Below are 12,443 nucleotides of genomic sequence, written 5' to 3'. Positions count from 1 at the left end.
AACATGCCTGAACCACGAAGTGCCAACAAGACCGAGGACCCCAGGGTCGAGGCCCGAACAACGAGACCGGAGTCTCCACTCATCGCCAAGTTAGATGACCTGTGCGTTTGAGCTGAACAACTTGTACTAACTAGAGGATCAGTGACCAGCGAATGATCGACATCGCTCAGTGTAATGCTGCATCCTCACCTCTGCTTCGACTTCCTCCCGAAATCCGGAACATGATCTACACTCTTATCATCGACGTGAACATCGTTGTGTTCACAGAGGCAGGATTGGGTCGTGGTAGACACCCCATTCAAGATGGACTCGCTCTCCTCCGCGTTTGTCGTCAGATACATGCGGAAGCCGCTCTTCTTCCATATGCGCTCAACACATTTGTGTTCTGGACTTTCACCTCGGATCTCCAGGCATTTCTTCATGGGCGTAAAAAGGAGCAGATTGCGGCTATGCGGAAAGTGCAATGGGGCTCTGGTGGCCCAACGACTGCGGTTGCATGGATAAAAGTTCTATGGAAGCTTGAGCGAGAGAGTTCGAGGGTACGATGGTAGGTATCCATCGGACGTTCCTGGGTAGGAGGAGATTTGGCGCCGGTTACGCGTTGTAAATGTTAGGGCTTTCGCATCACAGTTCTCCGAGCAAGAATAGGTGTCATTCAGTAGAGCAGTGCTAGATAGGAAGGCTTGATGGAAAGTTCCATCTCACTTTGTTATTGATGCCTTCCACATCCACTAGCGTACTGGGTATATAGCCAACATCATCCGTAGAATCGATCCATCACTCTTATACTCCGACAAGGCTTAGCAGCACATCAAAACACCTTCTTTTTCACCCTTACACTTGGCTACGAGCACATACAGATCCTCACATATTTCCCTTCTCTGCAGTCGATCGACCTTAGTCCGCCACCTAAATCGTTATGTTTCTGTCGACAAACGCACGCCATGACTGCACGATTGTCTTTACCCATTCGAGACCAACTGATGTCCAATGACCAAGTCAAGGCATTCATTGAGAGGACAAATGTGGAAGGCCTTCTTCTGAGTATTTATACTTGTGAGCACGGTGAGGTCAGAACCAAGCTGGGGATAGATGTGGAGTTGTTGGGGCAGCGGGACACTCTCTATACCACTAATTCCCTGTACACATCCATGGAACCGGACCCTACACCCCACGATGGCCTCGACTGGTGCCTAAGGAAACACACAAGTGCCTGGAAGCCTAGCAGGTCCAAAGACGCATCACGATGAATACAGCCACTGAGCATAGCGCTGCAGCATTCAGTAAAGTTGCAGATCAGGAAACAAACGGCCTCCGTCTATACAACGACGACTTTCTCAATAGGCTTCATGCCTTGGCTAAGTTCAAGGATCGCGCACACAAGACGCACCACAGGGGAGAGGAGGCAGAGGCCGTGGACGCAGCAGAGATGGAAACGGCGGAACAGAAGATAGCCACGATAGCTTTAGGGGTAGGGGACGTAGACGGGGCGGCTTCCAGAGTCGTGGACGAGGTCGCGGCAACAGAGGGAGATTTGGCGCCGGTTACACGTTGCAGGAGTCAGCAGTCTCGCATTGCGGCTGTACATTAGTGGCGCTCAGCCTTGCCAACGAACCGAATCTCAGCCTTGCAACTCGGCCACGTCATGTGAACTGCATGTTATGATTCGCTGTACAGCGTCTACCAGGGCGCTTGCGTGCATTATTTCTGACCACTGCGCGTTTCAGGCTGAATCGCGGGCGTGCGTACTGCAAACCGGTTCTTGGCACTGTGTCAACAACGTGGATAAACAGTAGGTACCTGTGCCCTCCGAGCCGTACCCAAGTCTACTCTCTTTGACACTAAGGTAGAATTCTCTTCAAATCCTCCGAAACAACTACATCTTCTCCACTCTCCGTCATGGTAATGGAACGAGTGGATGGCTTTTGCTTTTGGAACATCGATGTTCCACTTCCAACTGCTAACCCCATCCTAGCCTTGCTCACTACATGTCTCGTAATGGTCAATGCCTGGATGGATTTGACATCGCAGGCTCTCAAGCGATTTATATCATGGGTTTTCGATACCATCAACGTTCTCAGTCGTGTGGCCGAGAATGCTGCGGGCCGCCGTGAGCAGCCTCGCGGTTCACGGCCGAGCACTGTTGGTCAACCAACTACTGTATGCTGCGATGGTCCTATGTACTAGCTACAATACTAAAATTCTCAGCGAGTCTTTAATCATGAGCCTCAGCCACTCAACAACACGAAAGCCCAAGTTATCATGCCAGAATCACTCAGCAACACTGGAAAGCCACACTCGTACGTCCTGGTACTGGACTGCTCAAGCAACGCCTTCGAGAGAGGTAGAACTCCTATCATCAACATCGATGCAAGCACGGATTTCGAGCTATTCCAAGCTCTTCGCGTGTGGCAAGGCCTTCAATCGAGGTCTCTGACTGGTGCGATTCGAGCATTCTTTTGGCCAACGTCAGTACGGCTAGAGCTCGAGTTAGTATGTTATGATACCCTTGGATGATGATAACATGGTAGAAGCTGCTTACTTCATGGCAGGTCAAAAGTGACTCTCTTGGTGGGCTGTCAGTCGTTGAGGGAAGCCTCGAGGAACACCCCACCAAGCTCCAATCACAGTGCCTCGATTTTGATCGACGAGTTCCAATCTCGAAGGCTGATCTGAGGGATTTCTATAACGATCCCGAACGCTGTGTAACCAGAAAAAACGCGTTACTAAAGATTATCCCGAGACGTTCATTGCCCTTGGACGGTTCAGAGCTAAGCTGTGAACTAGCCAAGGGGCCGCTTCCCGTATTGATCTTGCGGCGCCCTCTTGACACAACTAGGGTTCTTCTGACCATCATTATACCGATACTAGTGACTTACATAACGATGCTGACGATTCTCTCTATTCCAGATTCCTTTTTCCAAGGAGGAACAATTACCATCGACCCGAGATTCCGTTATGAATTTGCGTTGCACTGGGTGGCCTTGTGCAGGGTGGTCTTGCGCATGCTGTTCCTCGTATTCTCTGTCAGGGGGATGAAAATCCTCCTAGAAGAAAGGCCTTCTTCTTACAAGATGTCGAAAAGTCGGCTTGTCTTAGAATTCGCACCCCTTCTGGTCTTAGGGACGCATTTCGCTATGGAAATTCTCCCGTTTGATATCTTTAACATTCGGTCGTTCACTCGCGCAATGTTGTGTGTTGAGTGTCTAAGGAGTTTTGTCGCCTTCTTGGATTCTCGTTCCAATAACCGACGTCTCAAACATGGTTTTTGTCGCACGATCTTCCAATGTGTAAGAGCCCTAAACCAAATGGTCGACTGAATTGTTCATTGCTAATGACTTCGAAGAGTTGTGGTCACCGCATCGTCACAGAGCGTTCGATATCAGAGACTCAGCAGGCGACGATAAGTGTTCTGTACGAACTGGGTATGCGTGGGCTAGTTGCAGGCTTTACGCCTATCCAACTAAACGAGGAATGGGCAAATGACTTGTCAATAAGCCTGAACACTTCTTATTCACCACAAACAGGGGACTCCTTAGCAGACGAAACTAGTGGCGATATAGCGGATCAATTAACGGGCGCCTTGTCGTGTTTCCAAACCGGAGAGTATATTCAGCGTTCAGTCACAAATCGACGTCGCAAGAGCCATCAAGGAGACGATGTCATTAGGTACATGTACTTCAGCTACCCTTCTCCGGATGGCAGATGTCTGAGTGAATTGACTGTCAGAACGAAGGACGATCGACCTACTGATAGGGTGCTAATCGAGAGCCTCAAGAAGGAGTATAACTCTCTTCGCCCATATTATATGCGCTTGAGAAGCCTTCGCGGCTTCAGCGCGATACGTTTAGCACGGGTATGTGCTACTGTCATATCGTTTCGTGGCGCAAATACTGACATGTGTCAGTTCAAATACTATGTTATGATAGATTCCAAGATACCCAAGGCAGTAGATTGGAAGTGGCCGGATCCAACGAATTGTGATTGGGAATCAACTGGCGGGCTAGACGATCCAATTGATGATCCAGGCCTCTCCCAACTTATGCTTCATCTCTGGATTCAACAGTGTCATACGAACAAGAAAGAAACTACACTGGAGAATGAGAAAGAAGGATGGGTTACTTTGCTCATCATGATATTCAAGGACAAGACACGAACTATACCTCTACACACGTCCGGCGCACCGCCACCGTTGGGTTTACGAGACTGGCCCAGACATATAACACTCTTTCTATCGCACTTGAAAGCACCGAAATCAGGTAAGCGTTTGTATCGACCCATCTCTTCCACTAAGTAATTTCCTTTTCACCAGGCAAAGGTAAGGAGCCCGACGTCAACAAGCCAATGCGCCTTGACATGAAACGCATCAGTATGGAAATCGACTATGACACCCGCCTCGCTGACCCCCATACGATCTACTACCATACGCCCAAAAAGCTCCACACAAGCCTCAAGCCTGATCCCACAGGCAGAAATCCACCTGTCGGATGGGCGATCTGGATCGACGAAGACTTCTCTGTCCCATGGTACATAATCTTAGCACTGATACTCATCATTATCGCCACCTGTGTCTTTGCCTCGTTCTACGGCTGGCCGATTGGGAGCTATATAATCGCGGCCATAGGTCTAATGATGACAGGGTGGGTATTACGGGCCAAAGATTCCAAACACCCGAGATTGTAAGCGCTGTAGCGATGGCTATGAGTGTGTCGCGAAAGCTAAATGGTGTTCCAGGGATTGATGCGCAGGCGAGTTTGGATCCTGAATGAGTGCGTAGTCGCTGGTAACATGTCTGCGAGCAAGTGAATCAGACATTTCGACGCAGCAATTCATGTAGGCTATCCGTCGTTGCGAAGCCGGTCCGGCAAAAATGGAGGCGTGCATGGTTGTGGAAGATGTTCGTGTTCTGCCTCAGGTTTCCAAACGACATGGGGGTGAATGTGCTCAGCCACCTTGAAGGCTCAGCGAACACACACATAGCCCCATCATGAATCTCTATATCTCTTGTCCTCTCCACTTTTTAGCACCTTGTGCAAACAGCCTCTCCAAATCCCAAAATCAGCGACGAACCCAACATGACATCAAAATCGCAACCACAGGAAACTTGCGCTACAACGTAAGTCAATCCACAGCCCCCATCTCTCCCACCCCTACCAACAAAACAACCAAGTCCCACGCCCACCCCACAAGAATCACCACTCCTCCTCCTCCCATCCGAACTCCGCAACCAAATCTTCGCCCTCGTCCTCCAGCAGCACCCCCAAATCGACCTCTTCGTCTCGCCAACAACGGGAGCAAAAGGAAAAACAACAACAACCCTGCGAGCCAGCCACCCCACACGCACCACCTGCATCGGCCTCCTACGTACATGTCGCCAAACGCATGCCGAGACCAGCTTGCTGCTCTACGAACTAAACGTCTTTACCATCCGAGCTACGCACTGCATGCATCTCATTGCATTCCTAGCGCGGCGAACGGCTGCGCAGATCGACGTCATGGCGGAAGTGCAATGGAAGCCGGCTCTAGATGTCACGGGGGTTTATACGTGCTCTGCGACTGAATGGTTGGATATGACTACAAGGGAGATTGACCAGCTGGAACGAACTCGGCGCCAGCGAGAGATTGAGGAGAGGAGGTTGAGCGCAAGGGCAAGAGGGAGGTTGTATGGATATGAGGGAACGTGGCTTAACACAGTTAAAATCACGGGACTATAAGAGAATGGCAGCATGCTTGCAAAAGTAGAAGCCTTTAGACGCTGAATTAAAAAAAAAATAGAGAACGCGACCAGCTGGAATGAGACCGGCGTCAACGACAGCGGTGAGCATTGTTTAGATCGAGTTTGTGCGGCAAGTGAAATGGAGGAGCATCGGTGTGGTTTGCTGGAAAGAGTACCGGGAGCATGTGTCCGGCGGCTAAGTCGATGTAATTTACCAAGGGAGAGTTGCGTCGGCCGCTAGCGTGGTAGTCGATGGCAGGTTATGGTAGCAGTGGTACATACTGTCTAGCTTCGTTGCATCATGGTAGTAACCAGCAGACGAGCGAAGAAAAGTGAAGTCAGGAAAAAGGACGATTTGCAGTGAGCAAAAAAAGCTTAAAAAAGAACATTTTTCATCAAGAAACTACTAAACCCTCATTTACTAACATGCCGTTATTCAGGCTTTCTCCCCTGTCTAAGAAGAACGCCGAATGAACCAGCAAAAACAAGATAGTGATGCCTTGCAGAAAGTAAAAAGAGGAAACTGACTGGAAAAAAGGGAAAAACCCACAGTTCTCGTTGGTATCGCAGAAAAGCTTCGGTCGAGAAGAACCTTCCATCGCAATCAGGAAATGCACAACTCCACCACGCCCAACATTCCCCAGCCCCTAAGTTGTAATAACCTCATGCTCTCATAACATCATGCACACTCTACTCCAGCTATCCCAGCACACACACCTCTTTACTGAGACGCGCACTGCACGCGCTCAGCTCCCGGGTGCATATCATCATCCTCCTCATCCATGCCACCCATTCCCCTTGCCCTCTGGCCCTCACCACCAGCATCCACATCCTCAAGGGTGAAGTCCTCGGTCATAGCATCAGCAGGGGGCATAGCCTCTGGCACCTTCCTTGGCGGCAAGACGCTTTCGAGAGCGCGAATCTGCTCCGGGCTCATGGGGCCACCATCCTCGTTGTTACCGAGGCGGTCCGGGAACTTGACGTCAAATTGAATGTACAAGTTACCAAAGTCGTGGTGGCGGTACGATGGCATACCCTGGCCGCGGATGACCTTGACTTCGCCGGGGGAAATGCATTCACCGGGGATAATGTCGACGGTTAACCAGCGCTCGTCAAGGTGCTCAATGTGGATTTGGCCACCAGCCAGCGCGGTGAGCAGGTCGATTTCAGCGTGGTAGAAGAGATCGTCGTCTTTACGTTGGAACCTGGCGTGGGGTTTCTGCTCAATCTCGAAGACAACATCGCCTGGTTCTACGCCGGGCAGTTGGTCGCCCTCGCCGCGAAACTCGATCTTGTGGCCCGACTTGACACCGCGGTCGACGTGTACGTGCAGGACTTTTCGCTCGATGATCGTCTTCTTGCCGTTGCATTGCTTGCAGCGGTCCTTGTCGCGGATGATTTCTCCTTCGCCCTGGCAATCGGGGCAGACGGTTTGGAAGCGCTGGATCATGGGGCCCATTTGGCGCATCATGTGCTTCATGCCGCGGCCGTCGCAGCCGGCGCACTTCTTAACGGCGCCGTCCTTGCCGCCGACGCCGTGGCACTTGGGGCAAATGACGGATTTTTGAAGTGCGAGCTTGGAGACCTTGCCGCGGTATACATCCTCGAGCGAGACTTTGTGGACATGGCTGATTGTGCGGGCTTTCTTGGGGCCTTGTTCGCGTCCGCCGCCCATGCCGCCGCCGAACATGCCGCCAAAGGGACCGCCGCCGCCGCCGAAGAACTGCGCGAACAGGTCCTCGGCTGCCATACCGCCGCCACCTCCCATGCCGCCTTGCTCAAGGCCTTCCTCGCCATATTGGTCGTATATTTGGCGCTTCTGCGGGTCCGAGAGAACTTCGTATGCGTGAGAGAGGTCCTTGAACTTGTCGGCGGCCTCTGGGTTGTGGGCATTCTTGTCGGGATGCCACTTGAGGGCTCCCTTCTTGTATGCCGTCTTTAGTTGGGACTCGGAGCAGTCTGGTGCTACCTGTTGCTGTTAGACCATGCCCTGTGCGAGATGTGGTGCAGACGAGGCTGGCTTACCCCCAGGGTGTCATAGAACTTTGTGTCTTTGACCATTGTCGCGGTTGGTGAGTGTGTGGTGGTGATGCAGACGAGGGGCTAGCGGGGTCGTAAAAGTCGAGTTGAGGGGCAGGCGGAACGGGTATCAGGTTGGTCTGTGGAGAGGGCGAGTCGCCGTGTCGAGGAGAATCTTTATACTAGTCAGCAACGAGCCTCGGGGCGAGAGTTGTGCAAAGTAGTCGCCCAGCTGCACGTCAGCCTTACAGGTGAAAGAAGGCGCGGCTAACTCGTCGAAGCGACGCGGACAGAGGCAAAAAAGCGCTTACCAAAGAGTCGCCGCGGAAGTCAGTAGCGGGACAGAAGGTGAGGGAAACTGATTACGACTCGAAAGCAGTAACGTGTGTATATTGAATGCGAGCTGGGGGCGACGCTTGTGGACTTAAAAGTAGTAACCGGGATGTTGCAAATGCACCGGCTGCGCCGAGCGAGAGAAGATTCCAAACAATTCCATGCCCTTCCATGGTCCCTCAACAGCCCAAGATTGCCTGGAAGCGGTCGACTGCCTGCCCAAACTACGCAGCTGGCCCCACTGCATCCAAATCCGCACCAGAAACTCGCCATCACGGTGAAAAATGCACTCGAGTCTGCCAAAACATGTGTTTCTAGCTGTGCATTCCTTGGGAAGCTTCGACGAACATGCGCTCGGACTTCTTTTGGCCGGGCCAATCACGTCGAGGGCTATCAATAGGGCTCTTATCGCCGAAGATTGGCGAAGATCCGGTAGCCGGATGCGGACCCTGACTTGCATCGCGCAGTTTCGGCATCAGCCACACGTAGAATTTGATCACTAGTTGAGGCTGGTACAATGTACCTGTTCCTGAGGCAGAAATTCTAGGCAAAAACCGACGATACATCATTGCGCAGCAGCAGCAAAATCTGCCTCACTCACACCGGCATGTGATGCTTGGCACTGGGTGTCAGTGCACATTGATGTCGCTATTGTTGCGCGAAAGAGCCCCGAGATGGAAGAATCATCATTCATCGTATTGCGAGTTACGAAAAGGGAACATTCACATACATGCTCACTCTGCCAATGTGTGCCCTCGTGCCATATTAATGTAAAATGTTCACGTGACAAAGGGAATGAAAATAATTAGCAACATCTGTATGTACTACCAACGAAAACTGATTGATATCAAAAAGACGTGAGATAGTCACGAAATTCAATACACCCGTCTACAGTCGGAGCTGGGTGTTATAAACAAATCCTATGCAGGACTTAGGCTCCAATTTCCAGTATGCTTGAGCTTAGCGCATCGAATTGAGATATTCATCACACCATGTCGTTTTCCATAGGGCACTGTGACACAGACATCTACTGAGCTGTAGAGGTTTGCGGGCCTGGATTGAGCTCATCACCGAGTGGCTCTACTATCACCTCGGACTTCCGGGTCGAAGGGATATGCGAAAGATTGGAAAACCCTTCCGCAAGGTGGATTTTGGTCTCAGCATCAATGCCAATCGATTAGGCAACAATTTCAACAGCGTGAAAAGATGAGTTATAGGCGCTGTGTTATTTGAGATCCCGTCTATTTTGCTATTCAATCATCTCAACGGTTCTAAGCTGTCTCTATGAGACTGCTATCTCTTCGTTTCGCGGAGTTTTCGATGGACTCTCTCTCTACGTTACATGAGCTTTATGAACACGATTCGAGAATGTTTCCCTGTGCATGTAACGGACTTAACGAATAGTTCTTTTTCACCACTAGCAATGAAATATCCCATTGGCCTTCGATCGCAGGCAATACTATCTCATTGTTGATATACTCTACTCACTCTCTACCCTGACCTGCATTGAACTACCGTACCTGCTCCCGTCCCCAATATATCTGTCGCCTACTATCTTCTTGACTCGGTGCTATCAGGAGTGGGAACTGCATCCTAGTCGTTCCAAACGCGACTTTCGACTTTGTCTCTTATCATGTCGTCCCCCTCCACACGAAGAGAAAGGCCAGGTAGCGATCAGAACATCGCTTCTTTTCGCAACCGAGATACTCAAACCGGGCGGACCCAGTATGCCGACTACTGCCTCCAAACGACATGAAGACACGCATATCCTCGATAGACCGCAACTGCTGCTCTGTTCTCGCCTCCAAGAACCTACGAATGGGGCCCCGTGAAACTGAATGATAAGGTGGACAACTTGTACAGCAACAGAGCGCATTCTGTGTGGACCTGACGGGAGACGAGGAGTAGACCCATGTTGCAAGCTGTCAACCTGAAGCCAGAATTGGATATCGCATGGTGGGTGCCGCTGAAGACGTAGTTGTATATGACGTTCCTCAACTCGGCGGGAAGGCGGAGAAAAGGGAAATGAGGAGCTTCTGAACTCTTACTGAATCCAAACTGTCAATTAAGAATTGGGCAAATAAAGAGTCAAGAATCTTACACTCGGGTATGCTTGACCGCGTCTCCAGTTCCAGAGTCTTCGCGCTTCCGTTTGGCCATGTTGACCTTGCGCTTGTTGTGTTCGGAAAATGGGCACAGGGAGTAGTTGAATGAGGGGCAGAGAAGAAGAGTACTGAGAGAAAGAGCAGAGCCAATATACGCATGAATAACTCTTGGCAGCTGCCTAGCCGGGCCGACCGCGACTTTCTCTCACCTTTGGTTTTGAAGCTCACAACGTACATGGAGACGATACTAAGCGCGTGGCAAGAAACAGAGACCACTATTAGCATGGCTACAAGACGAGTTTACATATTGAGAGAAGAGTGTGCATGCTATGAGATGTATTTGAGTCGTCCTCGTAATCAAAGACGCGCGGTCAGCTGTTTTGAAACGCACTGATTGCTGCATACTGGTTCACCATAGATACACTCACTGCCGAGCCCACTACTTGGATAATCGCTTAGAGGAAGGCTCAGCGAGACCCAGCATCTCCATCCAGTACGATCCGTTGCCGGACCTCTTCACCCAGGTGCTTTCCACCCACGACCAGTGGCAAACCCTCAAGTTGGAGAGTGCCTCGATTTGCGTACCAGACCTCTTCAAGAACGACGCGAGGGCCCAGCGAAGGCCGAATCCAAACGACCAGATATAAATGTAGAATATCGTGAGCATGTACGGGAGCAGGGCGGTCTCGTGATGGAGCTGACAAGACACGTATAGTAAGCTGAGATTCGGACTGTCCATTGGTGGCTTCTTCGGGCATTTAGAAATGTTCCGCTCCCTCCCTACAGGCACCTGACCCTTCTTCTGCTGTATCGTGGCTGTTCCGTAGAAGACATAGTGGTAAATCATGTTCCTGATCTCGGCGGGAAGGCGAAGGAAAGGAAAGATACCGGGGCGATAGACGACATGCAATATGACGCTAGGAGATTTTGTTGGTAACAAGAGCGACAACTAGATGATAGACTCTTACAGCAGCTTTTTCTTCTTTGTCTTCTTCACGGCGGACGCACCACCCGAGGGCGACGCAGCGCGCTTCCGACCAGGCATATTGACTTGCTGAAGCTGTTCGGCCAGTAGATGTAGAGTACCGTTGGAGAGAAAAGAAGAGTACGATGAGTGACAGAAGCTGGTCTGTTTATCTAATCACAGCGACGTTCGCTGTTGGTGAAGTATCCGAGTTGAAGGTGACCTTCGAAGAACACTCTCACCTCACTTTCCACTTTCGACCACCGCCCTCTAGAATGCAGGCCGTCCAGATCCATTGCGACGCTGTCCTCCTAGAGACTTACAACGTCTCTCATGGCGCCATCTAGAAGATGCCACTTCTGTTGCCTTACATTACACTGTTACTCTCTTCTTCAAGTTCACTCTATCGATCCGACTAGTCAACTCTGCTATGCGTAAAGTCAGCAGTTCCGGCATCATCCACACGTAGAATTTGATCACTAGTTGAGGCTTGTACAATGTACCTGTTACAGATAGGACCGATTCGCCCTTGTAATTTTAGCCTAGTAGGCGGGACTCGCTTTCGCACTCTTCTCTATCGATCACGCCTAATTAAAGCCGATCGATGCGAATCTAAAAATCCGCAAGATCCAGTCCGACTAGTCCTATCGTCAGTCTCACCCAAAGGCCGTTAGGCTGTCTTCGGAGATTAACAATCCGAGACCAAAACTAGACCAGGCTGCATCACCTATGATGAGTTTATTGAGGAGCGAGTTCAAGTTAGCAAGGTGATATGATCCCCGACGAGGGACCCAAAACGCCAGACTTGTCAACAATCAAGCCAGCTTGATCGCTATCAAGCTGGCGCATCAAGCTGGCTAATCAATCAAGCCAAGCTGGAGTAGAGGTACAAATTAATTAAGCTAAGCTGCTGTAAGCTAGCTTAATTGTTTGGCTTAATTAGCTTAATTAGCTAAGGCCTACGCGTGAGGTTGTTGGGTTTGCCGTAGCAGCAATCACACGATACTTTTTTAGTGTTAAGGTTAGCAACTAATATACAAAAAAAATTCCTAACAACGCTGTATATACATATATATATACAAAAAAACCTCACAATAGAGCTATTACTGCCGCGATTCGAATACAGCAAAAAAAAATCTCCTAATACTACAGTGTGTCGCTGACAGCTGCCTGCTTCGGGCGACCGTAGGCGACACACTGTAGCACTAGCAAGTACAAATACAGTAGCTATTATACACCTCTACTACCGCTTGCTAGGCGTAGTAGAGACGATTGTAGGCCTAATATTACTGTATATATCTATAGT

General features: G+C 50.3%; 6 protein-coding genes across 6 annotated transcripts; 3 read left to right on the top strand and 3 right to left on the bottom strand.

Moving 5' to 3' along the window:
- Positions 1-3: 3 nt before the first annotated feature.
- On the top strand, positions 4-551 carry AA0111_g12444 (hypothetical protein; the record flags this gene model as incomplete). The annotated part of the gene is made up of 2 exons (XM_028646424.1): positions 4-101; positions 143-551. 2 exons carry the CDS (start codon positions 4-6, stop codon positions 549-551), a joined length of 507 nt encoding a protein of 168 aa, XP_028499949.1.
- A 3,122-nt stretch (positions 552-3,673) lies between these two features.
- On the top strand, positions 3,674-4,683 carry AA0111_g12443 (hypothetical protein; the record flags this gene model as incomplete). Its single annotated transcript, XM_028646423.1, has 3 exons — positions 3,674-3,856; positions 3,908-4,259; positions 4,313-4,683. The coding sequence occupies 3 exons, from the start codon at positions 3,674-3,676 to the stop codon at positions 4,681-4,683; spliced, it is 906 nt and encodes a 301-aa protein (XP_028499942.1).
- A 392-nt stretch (positions 4,684-5,075) lies between these two features.
- On the top strand, positions 5,076-5,714 carry AA0111_g12442 (hypothetical protein; the record flags this gene model as incomplete). Its single annotated transcript, XM_028646422.1, has 2 exons — positions 5,076-5,116; positions 5,171-5,714. 2 exons carry the CDS (start codon positions 5,076-5,078, stop codon positions 5,712-5,714), a joined length of 585 nt encoding a protein of 194 aa, XP_028499953.1.
- A 723-nt stretch (positions 5,715-6,437) lies between these two features.
- On the bottom strand, positions 6,438-7,777 carry AA0111_g12441 (Mitochondrial protein import protein; the record flags this gene model as incomplete). The annotated part of the gene is made up of 2 exons (XM_028646421.1): positions 6,438-7,685; positions 7,742-7,777. 2 exons carry the CDS (start codon positions 7,775-7,777, stop codon positions 6,438-6,440), a joined length of 1,284 nt encoding a protein of 427 aa, XP_028499952.1.
- Positions 7,778-9,880: 2,103 nt separating this feature from the next.
- AA0111_g12440 (hypothetical protein) lies at positions 9,881-10,228 on the bottom strand (the record flags this gene model as incomplete). Its single annotated transcript, XM_028646420.1, has 2 exons — positions 9,881-10,115; positions 10,170-10,228. The coding sequence occupies 2 exons, from the start codon at positions 10,226-10,228 to the stop codon at positions 9,881-9,883; spliced, it is 294 nt and encodes a 97-aa protein (XP_028499951.1).
- Positions 10,229-10,612: 384 nt separating this feature from the next.
- On the bottom strand, positions 10,613-11,218 carry AA0111_g12439 (hypothetical protein; the record flags this gene model as incomplete). The annotated part of the gene is made up of 2 exons (XM_028646418.1): positions 10,613-11,090; positions 11,142-11,218. 2 exons carry the CDS (start codon positions 11,216-11,218, stop codon positions 10,613-10,615), a joined length of 555 nt encoding a protein of 184 aa, XP_028499955.1.
- Between the last annotated feature and the right edge of the window lie 1,225 nt (positions 11,219-12,443).

This window comes from Alternaria arborescens, assembly GCF_004154835.1.
Source record: "Alternaria arborescens strain FERA 675 chromosome Unknown contig_80, whole genome shotgun sequence".
NCBI classification, from domain to species: Eukaryota; Fungi; Ascomycota; class Dothideomycetes; order Pleosporales; family Pleosporaceae; genus Alternaria; species Alternaria arborescens.
Note: the sequence above shows the minus strand (reverse complement) of the source record. Positions and strands in the feature narration are given on the sequence as shown.